Raw genomic sequence first — 16,358 nt, 5'->3', positions numbered from 1 at the left:
TTTACTTCACACTCCTACATTTATACCTTGACTCAAACATTTGACTCAAGCCTAAACTCAAACCCTTCATTTGGATCGCGTTTATTTGAGAAGGGGAAGGAAGAATGAAGTGGAAATAATATAGGACTTTGAGAACAAAGAACTTTTGGATCCTTTCCAATTGTTGGATGGTGTTGTGTAAACTCAACCACTCATCCTGATCTATGACATGTGGTCAACGACATTAATTGTTGGATGAACGGTTGACAATAACGAAAGATAGAAAATATGAGGGAGACAGCAAGAGATTATGTTTTCGATTTTTGGGGGTTTGTTTTTCTTCCAAATATAAAATATCTCAAAATTGGAAAACTAAAAAAATTATATTGAATGAGGATTTTTGAGGAATTGTATAAATTCTACAAATCCAAGTATTCATTTATAATAATATCAATATTGTTATAATACTCTCAATATTAAAAATATAATAATCACAAGTATTCATTTATCATCATATACAAAAACACTTAAATTTTTATGAAGAATTTCTTTATTTTTTCATGTTCTCCTCTGGTCCAAAATCCTCTTCTCTCTCCCTCTCCAGATCCAATACTAAGCCTAAACGTTGTTTTTGTTTCAACTGTTTATGCAAGGAAAGTGGTGATGGAATAACATATGATGTTTTAAGCTATGTTTTTAATGTATTGTTTTGCATTTGAAGGAAAATTAGAAGGCAATTAGAGGATTTGTCAATGGTTTGAGGAACTTTTTGTATTGTTTTCATTCGAGTCGTTGTAATTCACTTTTATCCTAAATCATACAATAACATAGGTGTTTTGAGTCTTTTTTTAGTGAGAAATCATGTAAATCGACAAAACAAGATATCATGTGAAGGATTGAGGATACGAAGATTGAAGTTCAATGGTTCTTAGAAGGTATTTGAACACAATACAAAGTGAAGAAAATTCATTTGAAGTTCCAAGACATCACAAAACGGAAGAACGCTTGAAAAAGGGTCGAAAATTGTAGAATTCGCGTAGGAGGGGCTGACCCATATACCCTTGCACATGGAACCATGCGCCCCTGTGCACCAAGTCATGCTCCCTGCGCATGGACACGGGGGCAATGAGTGTTTTTTGCTTGTTTTTCGCTAGTCTATAATCACATTGCTTAGTTATATATTTTCATAAGATATAAGCTTTTAAATAGGCTAGCAAGTCGTATCAGACTTTCTGAAGGTCAGATTCAGGTCTAAAAAGTTGGCCTATGATAGGTCGTAGGCCAGACTTAGGCTTTAAACAAATTTGACAGGCCAGACTTAGGCCTTGAAAAACCTAGTTCGGCCTAGCCTATTCTCACCCCTATGTGTATGAACAGGGTCGTTCCTACGAATCCGGAGGCTCGGCTCTGTAAGTAAAAGAGGTCCGTAATAAAATAAAAACGTATTTTTTTTTTTAAAAAGAACAATGTTCTAGTTAAATTTTTTAAAAGATAAATACAAGGTGTCGTATATATGCGATACACCCAAAGATTAAAATCACCACCGTATATATGAGGAACCTCAAACCACCCTCCCAAAAAAACACTCATCTAACACCAAAAGGAAGAGGATACAATTCTAATAGGCCTAAAACAAAACAACAGAAGAGGAAAATGAAATCAAATCGGGGAAGAAGAAAAGGAAAGTCTGATGGAGTGATGATGATGGAACACGTGGTATCAGAGAGAAAGAGAATAAGGAATTTTTGTTTTTAGTGGGGTAGTACTACTGAGCTATAATTTTTTTTTTAGGTCCATACCTTGGAGCAGTCCAGCTCCATTGAGCTCCTTGCACACCCCAATCTCCAACCCTGTGCATGGATATTTGTGTCATTAACTAAATATCTCACATTTTTTCCTTCACTTTCCTTCTATTTTCACTAATACCAAACAAATTATCACACTTTCTACCCACTTTCATTTCTTCAACAATGTTTCCTTTTACTTTTTTTTTCCTATCACTTTTCCTTCCAATCCAAACAAAGCAAAAATATATTTGACTAAAATGTATTTGAATGAGATAATTGAAAATTTAAAATTATAAAGAATTCAAATTATTCAATTAAATTGTATTAATTTTCAAATGATTTTGTCTCCAAATGGTAATAAAAAAGAGAGTAGGTGATTGACTAAAAATATATTTATTTTTTGAAAGAGACTAAAATATATTATTGACTTAACTGTTGGAGGTCATTGACGACCTCTAGCGCTAATTGAGATAAGTCGCACCAATCAGGTGAGTCGTACATTCAATAATATATATTGGCGGCATGTGAAGAAACAGAACGAGTTGAATATAGCTATTTTGATTGCAATTTGCATTTCTAAAACAAAACACTCATCCATTTTTTCTTCACTTCTTCCAAAATAGCAAAAGGGTTCTTATATCACATTCATCATCAAATCAACAACAAAACACAAAAATTATGAGTTTTTTCCTTTTCTCTCTATTTTCTCTCCTTTTGCTCTTTCCTCTTTGTTTTGTTTCATTTACTCTAGGAGCCACTTTACAAGAAGATGAAGGTACATAAGATATCACACACATACCAATGAATTTTACCCATTTTGCATGTTGTTGTTGTTCTAACCTTTTGTGTATTTATTTATTTCAGTGGAAGCTCTGAAAGACATAGGTAAAAGACTTGGGAAGAAGGATTGGGACTTCAGTGTAGATCCATGTAGTGGAAAGAATAACTGGATATCTTCAACTCAATTACATGGTTCTGAAAATGCTGTTACATGCAATTGCTCTTTTCAAAATAACACTCTCTGCCATGTTGTTAGCGTGTACGCATACTCTTTTTCTTTCATTTACTTTTTTTTTTTAATGTTTCTTGCTGTCTACAATAATACTAGATATAGATAGTTTACAATAATGCTAGAGAGAGATAGATAGATGATAGTTGATAGTAGTTTAATATTGAAACTAACCAAATTGTCAACACTAGACCACATGCAATGCAAAGAATGGTTTTGGTAAGTCTATGGGCGAAGAGTGGGTAGAGATTTTTCTTAAAATAGATGAAGAATTAAATTTCTACTAGTTTTTATTTTTATTTTTACAAGGGATATTTTTCTATAAGGCAAGAAGTAGGTTGGACATCAAGGACCGTCACAAACATCCCAACTAGGTTGGCACCTAATCGAAACTCTCATCCTCTACCTCCTACTCCATATATATTATTAAAAAAGAAAAAAAGACATATACAAGAGGGGACACTAAGCCAAAACCCTAAAAAAGAAATGCAGAAAAAGAAAAGAAACGAGAAATCGATAGGAAGTGAAAGGAACTTCAGCTGAGACACTTTGAGCTAATAAATTTTGCACTAAATTCATTTCCTTCTATAGAACTGGTTCCACCGGGTCATTAGGACTAATAGTAATATTCTGAATATCTGGGCATAAAGTCTGTAGCCAAAGTGAGAACCAGCTGGACACCATGGGCACTATGCACTAAGGCCGTGTCATGTAATTGCCTAACTAGCTCATTAGAGACGTTGTGTAAAGACATATGAAACGTAGTCTGAGACTTTTCAATATGTTGTGGGGGCTGTATCAATAGAAATAAAAGAAAATACTTGCGCATCAATATGGTCTGTTGGCTGCTAAGCTAATGCTGAGTAACATGTAACTTAACCTTATCTGTGTCTGTGTGTCTGTTTGCAACCTTAACTCCATGGTCTGCGTGCACCTCCTGCTGACATGGGGAGAAGGAGAGGCTTGTATCGAAGCCTCAAAAGCTTTAGAGGAGCCAATGTCGGAGGGATTATCCTTTGCTTTCCATCCTTGCGTGGACTGCTTCTACGAAAGTTCAGTTTTTTTCCCTTTATCAATTAGAAGAACCTTATCTTGTTTGTCTTATTTTTTCGGATGTAACCACCGGCAAGATGTTATATTATGTCCAATACTTTTACAGTGAGTGCAAAAGTCAGGCAGCCCCTCGTATTCAATTTCCACTGGAAATGCATAACCTTCCTGTTCCACCATAACTTCGTAAAAATGTTCCCGGAAGGGTCTAAGTCCACCAAAACTTTGGCATAATGACCAAACAATCTGTTGTTAGTAACATTATCAATTAACAACGGAGTCCCGATATCCCCTGCTATTTCATACAAGGTTCTCTCCACCCAATATTCAGTGGCAATTACCACAGCCGTATCCAAACTTGAGTATGCGTCTGTCGTTGAGTATGTGCTTTAAAATCTTTCGTCCATTCAAATAGACACATCACACCCGGCTGCAAATTGACCATGCCTAATGCTCATACTGCTCGCAAGTCTTCATAGGTGGCAAACGAGAACTCATAATACCCAGGCCCCAACGAAAGCATATGTCACTGTCCCGCTGTCTTCAACAGTTTATGCAACTTTGCAACAATATCCTTGGAGGAGTATGGCTTATCCCCCTTGTTCAGTACTAGTCTGCCACGAAGGTTAACCTTACAAGGTTCTAACCCTTGCACAAATGTCTCATGCGTAATCTTAATTGAAAGAGTGTCTCCACGAATTAAAGGTGTTGGAAGCGGTTCAGTGAATTGTACCTGAGATACTTTAATAGACTGTGCAAAAGAGAGAGGTTTTGGAGGAGCAACCACTGAAGGAGAGACCTGCGCAGTTGAGGAAGGAAACACCGGAACATCAAGTTCAGTTTGCCAATCAAAAGTCATGGCTGGGCTCGCGATAATTGACAAGTTGTTAGATAGAAAGAAGAACGAGGCAGCCACCCATGTGTCAACGAAAATCAAGAATCATGTAACCACCCACCCATGTTTTCCATCAAATAACATTATAGAGAAAAAAATTGCAATGTGAGTGCTTTTCATGTAGCCACGTACACCTTTAGTGGTTTTCATTGCTTTTGATTCGTGGTATGTAGCACCACTGCTTCTACAACCTACTAAACATGACCAAAATTTCGAAGTATACAGATGATTTTACTTAAATACAAAGATCAAAAGTTGTGATGGAAAATTTTTAAAGACTTAATTGATGAAATTTTTTTATAGAAACTAAATTTGAAAATTTTATAAATATCAAAAACATATTTTATCATTAAAAAATGATAAATATGACTCCTTTATTTGACCTTTTTGCAAAAGTTATCGATTCATTTAATTTTGACCGAGTGAACACATACGACTTCTCATTTAAGTGAATAGGATGTTGACCGAGTCAATACTGATATGACATCTCATTTAAGTAAGTTGAAAAGAAAAAAAAAAAAAAAGGAGCACATGAAGTCACAATGACAAACCCAGGAACTTTACTTCATCAAACCCAAAAGAAAAATAATTTCCAAAAATCTACAATGGTCATCGTATCATACTACAAAGAGAAAACTCAAATATAGAGAAAATTATTCTTTCGCGGTGTCATCATACTACAAAGATAAAATTCAAATTCAGCTTCAAAAAATCGTCAACTACGGTTAATTTAAGCTAAATTAGTCACATCAACGAAGTGTAAATTACCGGAACACAGAGTTCACCGGTGAGATGAACATCGCCGCCGGAGAAACCATAAGGAACAATTGTGAATTCAAATCGGTTGTCTCCGGCAGAGCCAGACGAGTTACAGCTGTCAACGGCGGTGACATTGAAAGGTGGTTCCTCACGTGCCCCTTTCAATTTTCTTTTCCTTTCATTTTTTTTTTTTAATTTAGTATATACATGTGCGGCAATTTTAAACCTTAAAATTTCACATGTGGCGTCTTACTCACTAAAGTGAGATGACATGTATGTAATGACTCAGTCAAAATCAAAGCGAAGTACTATTTTTGCAAAATTGAAGATGTTAGGGGGCAAAAATGCTGAAAAACCAAATTTTTACTAATAACAAAGTTTTAGACATGCATTAAAACACGAAGAAATCATCAATTTTGTTTATAAACTACCACTCTATCACTAATTTAGTCTCTAATAGCATCCACAATAGTAGTAAACTAACAATGATTTTAAAGAGTTCATAGATAGGTCCACTGATATATACTTTAATGTGTATTTAGAAAATATATAAAAAACCTGACCAAAAAATATATATATATATATATATATATATAAATTGAAATAAGTAAGAATCGCATTACTTCCAGATGGTGTGACCAACATTTGTATACTTTCTTTTCTATTTTAATTGTGGATCTCATTAGTTGTTGAAGAAAGATAGTCCTTATATAGTTGTCTGTAACTAATAGGTACCTATTTTTTTTTTCTTCCTCCAATGAGGTTATTGTTAAGTAAATGACTCTTCATTGAAGATGCTCTAAGGTATAGAAATAGAAATTTATTAATATAAGTAGTCCCTAAACTATTTTTAGACCATCAACATTATCTTTGAATATAATTCTCTCTCTTATTTTTAAAGTAAATGAGACTATATTAAAGGATTGATTAATAGTAGGTTATGAACTACTTAGTATATTTCTATAGTTTAGTAACTATGCTGGTGAGAGTGACTGTTTAGGGATTAAATTGATGATTTATTCATTAAATCACATGTCATCTTTAGGCAACATTGCTATGCCAATTTGAAATTTCTAAATTATCTCCTTAATTATCTCTGTGGTTAAATGTGGATGTATGCATGTATACAACTTTTTTACACTTGATATGCATATTCTTTTTAAAGTTTTCACTTCTAACAACACTAATTAATGGTTTAATGGCCTTACAGTGTTATAAAAGCACAAAATCTTTCAGGTACTCTTCCACCTGACCTAGTGAGGTTGCCTTTTCTCCAAGAAATGTATGTTACACTCAATAAACTTACAGTCTCACTATTAAATTACATCATTTTTATTAACTTATATTATATTATTGTATTGATTACTTTTTATTTTTGGTTGATACAGTGACCTAACCCTCAACTATCTTAACGGTACAATTCCAAAAGAATGGGCCACACTAAAACTTGTAAACATGTAATACATACATATCTTTCTCTCTTATGGGTTTCATTTTAAATTTCATGAACCAGTTTTCATTTATTCATGTTTTCTAATGGTTATTTATCTTGTACAAAACTCATGAAACATGACATTGTACAATATTGTTTCTTTTGGTTAAGTTCCTTCTACGGAAATCGTCTATCCGGTCCAATTCCAAAGGAGTTTGCAAACATCACCACTCTCAAAAGCTTGTAAGTATTTTGTTTGAGAATTTGTCCCATTTCAATTATTTGTTGTAATATGTTGAGCAACTTTATTTTAAATGAACAGGGTGTTGGAGTTCAATCAATTATCCGGGAATCTTCCCCCAGAACTTGGGAGTCTTTCCCAGATTGAAAGACTGTAAGCCTTTCATATGATTTTTGTTAAGAGATACTGATATAGTGATCTTTAATAGCATTAATTGATATTTGATGCATGTTATTTGCCTTTAATTTATTCTTTGGTGTTCTTGTAGGCTTCTTTCTTCCAATAACTTCACCGGAGTGTTACCTGCAACATTTGCTAAGCTCACTGCATTGAAGCAATTGTAAGTATCTTACTTTCGTTAATGCTGAATTGCTTTGATATGTAGCATCGACACTTCAGGTTTAAAGTGTGTTCGAGTATGGGACATGTATCGGTATTTGACTCTCATAAGACACTTACACTTCTGGTTACGTTACACCACTGTTGCTTTCTTAAATTATTACCGGTGCTTATGTGTGTGTCGGTTTCGTGTTTGGTGTTTGTATTTGTATTTGTGAATTATTACCATTGTTATTTATCCAAGTTGATATTTACTTCTAATTGTTTCTTAATGCAGTCGAATTGGTGACAGTCAATTCTCTGGAGCAATACCCAACTTTATACAAAGTTGGATAAATCTTGAGATGCTGTATGATTCTTTTTCTCCTCCACTACAAAATTATTTGCTTCAGGTTGCATTAGTATTGTCATTTATTTGAAGAAAATTTTCCTTCCTAAATGTTTTCACAGCACAATCCGAGGGAGTGGTTTGAGTGGGCCAATTCCTTCTGGAATTTCACTTTTGAAGAACCTCACTGACTTGTAAGTATGACACGTGAGTATGCACACACTACATAAAGACATATTTTAAAGCTTTCTTTTTCATTGTGATTAACTATGCTTAAAATGTGATACCTAGGACTATTACTGACTTGAATGGATCTGATTCACCTTTTCCACAAGTTCAAAACATGTCAAAGCTGTCAAAATTGTAAGTTAACTACTCTCGTCATATTTATTACTCTTATCACTCATTTAATGAGGCTTTGTTTTAGGGTGATTTACATGAAACAAAAATAAATTTCTGCAATATATTTATATATGGTCTTATTGTTTCTAGAGTATTGAGAAATTGCAATATCAGTGGAGCATTGCCCGAATATCTTGGAAAGTTAACTAATCTGAAAGTGATGTAAGTATAGTTATACTTCTTTTCATTTTCTTTGATTGATGAAATGATAACTTTCAAATTTTCCTATAGGCTTTGCAAACACATTTAAGAACTTTTATTCTGTATCCTTGCTTTTTATACTCGTTGATTTGATGAAGGACCGTGACATCATTGACATGCTTCGTTTCTTCACCACATAATAGGGAACTATATTTTATGTTAAATTTTTATTAACTCTTCCTCTGAAGAACATATTCTTAATATTCTTTTCAGTGACCTCGGCGACAACAAATTAAGTGGACAAATCCCCATGAGCTTCGATGGTCTACAAAACATGTATTTGCTGTAAGAATTTTTCTACAGGTTCTGCTATGATTACTTGAAATTGTAGATATAATTTATTTTTTCTTTGTAACTGGGTGTTGATTCTATTTCATTTGATGTGTATGATTTTTAGAAAGGGACAAATTGGGCTGCTTATCCTGGACATATATCATTTTGATATGCCAACTGCTAATACATTTGTTTGGATGATAGAAATTGGTACCAAGCATAGAATTATAAAGGAAATAAATGACTTTTGTTGAACAATTCGATAGTCCCTTCCAAGAATTCAAGAGCTCGGTTTCTCCCAATCAATATCCAGTCACAAAATAAAATGGCCATTGGCATTGATTTTTCAAAATCTGTCTAATAACATATCTTTCTGCCTAATATCAGAGTTCAAATCTTTGATTGGATTTTATGCCAATTATGTACCTTGATTTTACCATTTGGAATTCGATGTACATCCTGCATTTGATTTTCTTATATGTTCTTAAAGCATCTGTCAGTGAATCACGTTACTTCTTACTGAACCAGATGCAAAATCTGTCCCTATTAAAGCATTATGCATTTGATTTTAAAAATATAGATGCAAAATATGGAAGCCCAACTACAAATACAGTTAAGCATTGGAAATATTTTCATTCATTTATTTTGGTGAAAAGACTAATGCAGAAATTGGTGTCGCCAAAACCAAGGTCAACAAGAACCATTTGGGGACTGTCCAAATTATTTGAGATAGTGGTTACTAGTATATCTTCTAATCTTGTTCAACCATAATTTGAATTTTATGTATTAACTTTTTGATGTTGATTTTGCTAGATTTTTATCTGGGAATCAGTTGTCTGGATCGCTGCCAGACTGGATAGCTAAGCCAGACTTTGTGTAAGAAGTTTCTTATGCTACTTGATTAAATATGAAAGAACTGTAGCTTTAGCTTCATGTGTGTGCATTCATTCTCTCATCTTTTTCCGGAAGTTAGCATATTGTACTCTTTCATTGGAAAAAGTTAATGCCAATCATGTTTGTACTATAAAAACATAAAAGTGAGACAATAAAAAAGTATTTTGCTATTCCAAATAGAAAAATACATTCCCCATGTTTGCTAATGATATTTTTTGCATTAAGTTTATCGGTTGAGCCTGTCATATTTATGCAGAGACCTGTCATATAACAACTTCACCTCAGATTCTGAATCAAATTCTAAAATATTTATGCAGAGACCTGTCATATAACAACTTCACAATAACAAACTTTGAGCAGCAGACTTGTCAACAAGGAACTGTGTAAGAGTCCTAGGATATGTAGTTTCTCACTTTTAGTTTACTTCTTTGTTTTCTTGGTTTATACTTTGAGCAACTTGAGCCTCAGCCAATTTTCATATGCCACAGGAACTTGTTTGCATCTTCTTTGAAGGGAAACAGATTGTAAGTTTTTCTTCTCATGATAACTAATTACCTATTTAGTTCTATAGTTTACAGTGCTAACTTGTTCTCCCCTTCCATTTTTAATCTTCTCAGAGGAAATATTTCATGTATGGAAAACTATCAATGTCCTAAAAGTAAGTTTACCTTTCATGGATTTCCTATATAGCATTATTTGAACTGGTTAGTTTTTAATGTATTTATATATATTTCTCATGTTTGAGTTACAAGAGAAAATAAAATTTGTCTTTTGATTACTAATTTATAACACTGATTGATTCCTATTTCTGCTTTTCCAAGCTTGGTATTCTGTCTATATAAATTGTGGTGGAAAGAGCATAACAGTTGATGGAAATAAAACCTATGATGATGATTCAAATGAGATGGGACCAGCAAGGTATCGTCAAATTGGAGAAAACTGGGCACTTATAACTGCTGGTCACTTCTTTGATAGTGGACGCCCTGACTACTACACATGGTCTAATACAACCAAGCTTGCAGTGGACAACGATGATCCTAAACTGTACATGGATGCACGTGTTTCTCCGAATTCTCTAACTTATTATGGTTTCTGCCTTGGAAATGGAAACTATACTGTGAAGCTCCATTTTGCAGAAATAATGTTCAGTGATGATAAAACATATAGCAGCATTGGAAGGCGTGTATTTGACATCTACATCCAGGTGCATGTTTTTTCATTTTACCACATAATACCAACCAATTTTTCTTAAATTCATTCAATTCAATATTTTACATTTGAATGATTTATACATGGCAGAGAAAGTTGGTGGCAAAGGATTTTGATATTGTAAAAGAGGCGGGTGGTGTTGGTAAGGCTGTCATTAAAACTTTTACTGCTAGTGTGACTAGTAATGCATTGGAGATTCGCTTATATTGGGCTGGGAAAGGAACAACCACTATCCCATTTGGATCAGTATATGGTCCTCTTATATCAGCTATATCAGTAAATTCTGGTTAGTTGTATTTGTCTGAGATTTCCTGTTCTATTCGATCCCCTATATTGTGCACTAAAAATCTAATGCACATAATAATCTTGTAGATTTTACGCCCCCATCAGAAAATAGTAGAAACATACCTGCAGGGGGTGTTGCTGCCATTGTGGCTGCAGCAATTGTTATCATCTTTATAATCGGCATAATGTGGTGGAAAGGCTGTTTAAGACTCAAATGTTTCGGTTCAAGAGGTAATCACTGAGAAATTACTTCAATAACCACGAATACCATTCTTTTGAATAAAATTCAGGACATCTCGCGACAGTAATGGGATTTAGCATGTGAGGGATATGAATTGATTTTATTACTTATTGATCTGTATCGAATTATTTTCCCTTTCTTTCTGCATAAGCACTACTAACTACCCTTCTAGAAAGTAATGGGACTTAGACAATAAACTTGGTGATATCATTTGTTTCTAAAAGTTCTAGTTTTCCTAATATAAGATATCTCTGATACTGTTTGCTTTTATTGCCAGAGCGAAAGGGTCTTGCTTCACAAACTGGCTTGTTCACCTTACGGCAACTTAAAGCAGCAACAAACAACTTTGATGAATCCTTCAAGATTGGAGAAGGAGGATTTGGTCCAGTTTACAAGGTATATTCACAATTTGATATTATTGTTTTAGCACCATGTGTTATGACCTAAATAATAAGCTGTAATTGGGCTAAACATGATTTGTATATTGTTTCTTTAAATGCAGGGTGTTCTATTTGATGGCCCCATAGTAGCGATTAAGCAGCTATCTTCTAAATCAACACAAGGATCTCGTGAATTTATTAATGAGATTGGCATGATTTCTACTTTACAACACCCCAATCTTGTTAAGCTCTATGGCTTCTGTATGGAAGATGATCAGTTGTTGTTGATATATGAATACATGGAAAACAATAGCCTTGCTCATGCTCTATTTGGTAATTACTTGTATGTGTAATAATTTACAATCTTGAACATTTAACATATATTCATAAATTAATGGTACTGCCGTCTAATTTCTAACAGTCAAAAAAGAAGACCTAGACAATCGTCAATTGAGATTGGATTGGAAAACAAGGAAGAGGATTTGCATTGGTATTGCTAAAGGTTTAGCTTACCTTCATGGAGAGTCAAAAATAAAGATCATTCATAGGGACATCAAGGCCACTAATGTGTTGCTAGATAAAGATCTCAACCCCAAGATATCGGATTTCGGTCTGGCTAAGCTAAATGAAGACGACAAAACCCACATGAACACCAGAATAGCCGGCACTTAGTGAGTTCCCATACTTGATACTATCTTGTTATGACCTTTATTGAGTTTTCATGCTTTCAAGAAGCAAAGGAGTCGAGGTTAAATATTGAAATACTTGTCAAATATAACATCAGTTACTTTTAATTGATATAAAAACAATTTTTTTTAAAAGTAGAAGAAACAATTAAATATGATATATAACGCTATATTTGATTTGTTTTCATGCCACAGTGGATACATGGCTCCTGAGTATGCTATGCATGGTTATTTGACAGACAAAGCAGATGTTTATAGTTTTGGAATTGTTATATTGGAAATTGTAAGCGGAAACAACAACACCGTTAGCCATCCTCAGGAGGAATGCTTCTCTCTTCTTGATTGGGTAACTTATGTTCTTATGCTCTCTTCGATTCACGCTAATCTTGTTGTCCTTGAGAATATCTGGCATGGTTTGTGTACTGTGTACATTGTCTAGAAAGTGGAAAATATAGTAAGAGTTTCATTATATTAGAATACATGAAAAAATATCTCATAGTATTTCATTATATTCTCTTAATATTGTTTGGCATATTTCTTTATTTTTCGTGATATATTTTCTTATTTAATGTATATCCCAAATAGAGATTAATCATTGTTAGTGACAAGATTCTTCCAACTATAACATAACTATCCCAAAAAAAGGAGCATAGCAATTACCAGTATAAGTTTCCCCGTTGTATTAGTAATAGTATTACAATTTTAAGTTACTATTTTTCTTCTTCCCTCCTTCCTTACCTAGAATCAAATAACTTCAACACGCTTTATTTTCATCTTTCGACACCATTGAATGGAGAGGGTTTTTAAACGTTCAACATGCCAGTTATGAAAACTGCAATAATGTCTAAAATTTAAGAGACATCATTCAATTTCTAGCTTTTGTTAAGCTATGGTGTTTGGCAAGGTAAATGTGATGAAGTCTTTGTTTGAAAAATATCCAAGCTAGTGAACATATAGTGAACTAAATCATCATCATTAGTCCAAAGAATTGTAGGGGCAGTGAATTTAGGCCTCCGAAAACCTTTTACTCTTTTTTTTATCTTAAATGCTACTTGAAATAAAACTGTCATGTAAAACTAATCATTTTCGTCGATCAATTGTTAAGAGTCCCACATCGAGTACATAAGTGCTTGATGTGGTACTTAAGTTACGAGGCTCCCCCACCTAATGGACTTGTCTTTTGGTTTGGGCTCTCCTCATGGGTTTAAGTCCTAACAATCGGTGCTCTCGTTGAGATTTGGACCACGGAAAGGGCTACCTATAGGCTGGATTAAGGTGCTCCACCAAATGCTGATTGGTGAGTGAAGCCGCCAAAAAGGCGAAGGGCTACCACCAGGTCATTTTAACATTAACATTAATTTTAGAGATAAAATTGTAAAAACTTATATCGGTGATTCATTGATACATTATACTTTTTTTTAATTATTTGTCTCGTGCTTAATAATACACCTTGTATATTTAATATTATGTTATTGTGAATGATTGGGTTATCAGACCTTTATTTGTAACTTAGAATTATACATTAACAGGCGCGCCTCTTGAAGGAAAAAGATAATCTAATGGAGCTTGTTGATCGGAGGTTGGGCGAAGACTTCAAGAAAGAGGAGGTAACCATGATGATCAACGTTGCTCTTTTATGCACCAGTTTTTCTCCATCGCTTAGGCCCTCCATGTCTTCAGTTGTAAGCATGCTTGAAGGAAAAACAAATGTTCAAGAAGTCGTGGCAGAATCAACTGAGGTATTGGATGATAAGAAATATAAGGTGATGCAACAATACTACAAATATAGAGGAGAAAATAGCACAAGTGAGGCTGGAAGCCAAAGCATCGCAACAGATGAATCAAATACCTTTTTATATGATACAGATTCTTCATACTTGGAACCAAGAAATTAGGAAAACTATAGAACTTGCATTAACTGTGAGTTATGACATGTTTCTTTTAATTATGTAATATTCTTTTCGAGGGAAAGGGTGTTAAATTGCACATGGGTATTGAAATTTGAACTTGTGACCACAATTTACACTTTAGTGTGCCAATTTTGTAAATAACGAAGTTAAGTATTATTTATTTATTGTATATACCGTCTGATTGAATCCTTTGGTGGTTGGTGGTCTGGCCTCTTCGATTCTTTGATGTTCCGGGTCTGTTGACATCTGTTGATTTCAAGGCGTCGTGTCTGCCTCCGCTTTGGTACGGACTTTTATCGTTTCAATCTTTGTCGTTGTTCGGACTGTTAATGTTTGAAATGGCTCTAATGCTTGCTGATTTCTTCAGGTAGTTATCGGTTTGTAGATTTTAATACCCCATTGCCGATTGATCCATACGCTAGATTAAACCCTAACTGTTCTTTGTAGATGTTCAATCTTCATCTTTTTTTGCAACTTGGTTTCACGCCTATAAACGAGATCGCTAGGTTGTGCCCGTGAAGGGTGACTATTTGTTAGGATAAATTAGGGTTGATCCACTTGGTCTCATTTTTCAAGTTGTATTCCTCGTTTGGGTTGTACCCGAGTCAGGTCTAATGCCCCCAAGTCTCTGTATCTCTTTCTTTTTATTTAATATTAAAATTCTTGTTCTCATAGGACAAATGTTCTACATAGTTTCCGACAATGTGTACGATAATTATAGCTGAATAACAAACAAACAAAAATAAAGTAAAGTGCGGTAAAGAAGAACACAAGAGATTTGGTAGCCTAGTTTGGTGCAACGTCACCTACATCTGCGGGGGCATCCACCTAAGAAAGGGAATCCACTCTCCATGGTATTAGTTCCTATATTTATGTGGACGAACCTTATTCACCGCCTCTTCACCTAATATTACCCGTGTATTTCTATCTAGGACTCCCCCTAAATATGAGAAACCCCTCTCACTTTATCTCAACCACTATACCCGTGATTGACTCAATCACGGTTACAATAAATGGGAGAACAACTCCAATACACAAACCAACACTTGTAAGATGCACTAGAGTGGTATACAAAACACAACGCAACTAAAAGAAACCATCTCTATGCTTTGATGATCAATGACGGCGCATAGAGTAGTATACAAAATAAAACAAAAGGACTAAAAACACGAAACCCTAATGACTCAATTCTTAAATGCTTGGTTTCGTGAGTAAAAGCTAGGTCAAAATCTCCTTATATAGCCATTGTTTTGCGTGGTCTTTTTCTTCAATGGGCATAATTATATTTTCAGCAACAATCTTCTAGAAGCACAAAATATATTTGTCCCAAATCTATTTTGAAAGTAACTTCAAGCATACGACAACTTAAAACGACAGAGGAATACTTCTAGAACCACATGCTTCTTGGAGCACAAGTAATATGACAAAAACTTTTGGAGCATACGCGAGAAACATTACTCCAAAGAATGCGAAATACGGTACACCACTCTATGTAAAGATGTTGTACTACATGCTTAGAACATCTGGTACTAAATCTTGCCAGAATATATTATTTTAACAAAATGACACCAACACAACACATATTTTTTCTTCTGTCTATAAAAATGTATGGTTTTTCTTGAATAATTAATTTTTTCAAAATTATTTTCCAAGATTATTTAAAAAAAAAAGAAAATTATTTTCCAATATTTAATATAATAATTCATAGTTTTAAAACTCGGACCGGTCATCGACTCGGCAAGGCCACTGGGTCGCTGAGTCAATGGTCGAACCACTGGGTCACTGGTTGAACCGCATGACTGAATCGGATTAAACCGGATGACTCGGTTGTATGACTCGGTCTCTATAACAAGTTTACATAGATGTTAAACCGGATTAAACAATTGGTATCCATAACTATAAATATAATAAATAAATAAATTTTTTAGTATATTATAAAAAATATGGTATGAGTGATTTTTTTTTGACAAAATATGATATAAAGTGATTTACATATTTTAATTCTATAATTTGATTCTTATAAAAAAATTCCTAATATTAAAAATAAAACATTTAGTT

The 16,358-nt window shown here is 34.1% G+C and overlaps 1 protein-coding gene across 1 annotated transcript; it reads left to right on the top strand.

Moving 5' to 3' along the window:
• The first annotated feature begins 2,305 nt into the window (after positions 1 to 2,305).
• LOC146899156 (putative leucine-rich repeat receptor-like serine/threonine-protein kinase At3g14840) lies at positions 2,306 to 14,486 on the top strand. Its single transcript, XM_085732461.1, has 24 exons — positions 2,306 to 2,541; positions 2,631 to 2,805; positions 6,690 to 6,761; positions 6,868 to 6,936; positions 7,083 to 7,154; positions 7,234 to 7,305; positions 7,421 to 7,492; positions 7,769 to 7,840; positions 7,942 to 8,013; positions 8,111 to 8,182; positions 8,312 to 8,383; positions 8,636 to 8,707; positions 9,509 to 9,571; positions 9,907 to 9,972; positions 10,078 to 10,113; positions 10,207 to 10,247; positions 10,411 to 10,793; positions 10,889 to 11,084; positions 11,171 to 11,314; positions 11,602 to 11,720; positions 11,827 to 12,037; positions 12,126 to 12,375; positions 12,586 to 12,736; positions 13,920 to 14,486. Exons 1-24 carry the CDS (start codon positions 2,445 to 2,447, stop codon positions 14,283 to 14,285), a joined length of 3,015 nt encoding a protein of 1,004 aa, XP_085588587.1. The 5' UTR covers positions 2,306 to 2,444; the 3' UTR covers positions 14,286 to 14,486.
• The last annotated feature ends 1,872 nt before the right edge of the window (positions 14,487 to 16,358 follow it).

This window comes from Medicago sativa, chromosome 8, assembly GCF_051527215.1.
Source record: "Medicago sativa cultivar Bolivia chromosome 8, Bolivia_mono, whole genome shotgun sequence".
Lineage (NCBI taxonomy): Eukaryota > Viridiplantae > Streptophyta > Magnoliopsida > Fabales > Fabaceae > Medicago > Medicago sativa.
This window is presented reverse-complemented; position numbering and strand designations above follow the sequence as displayed.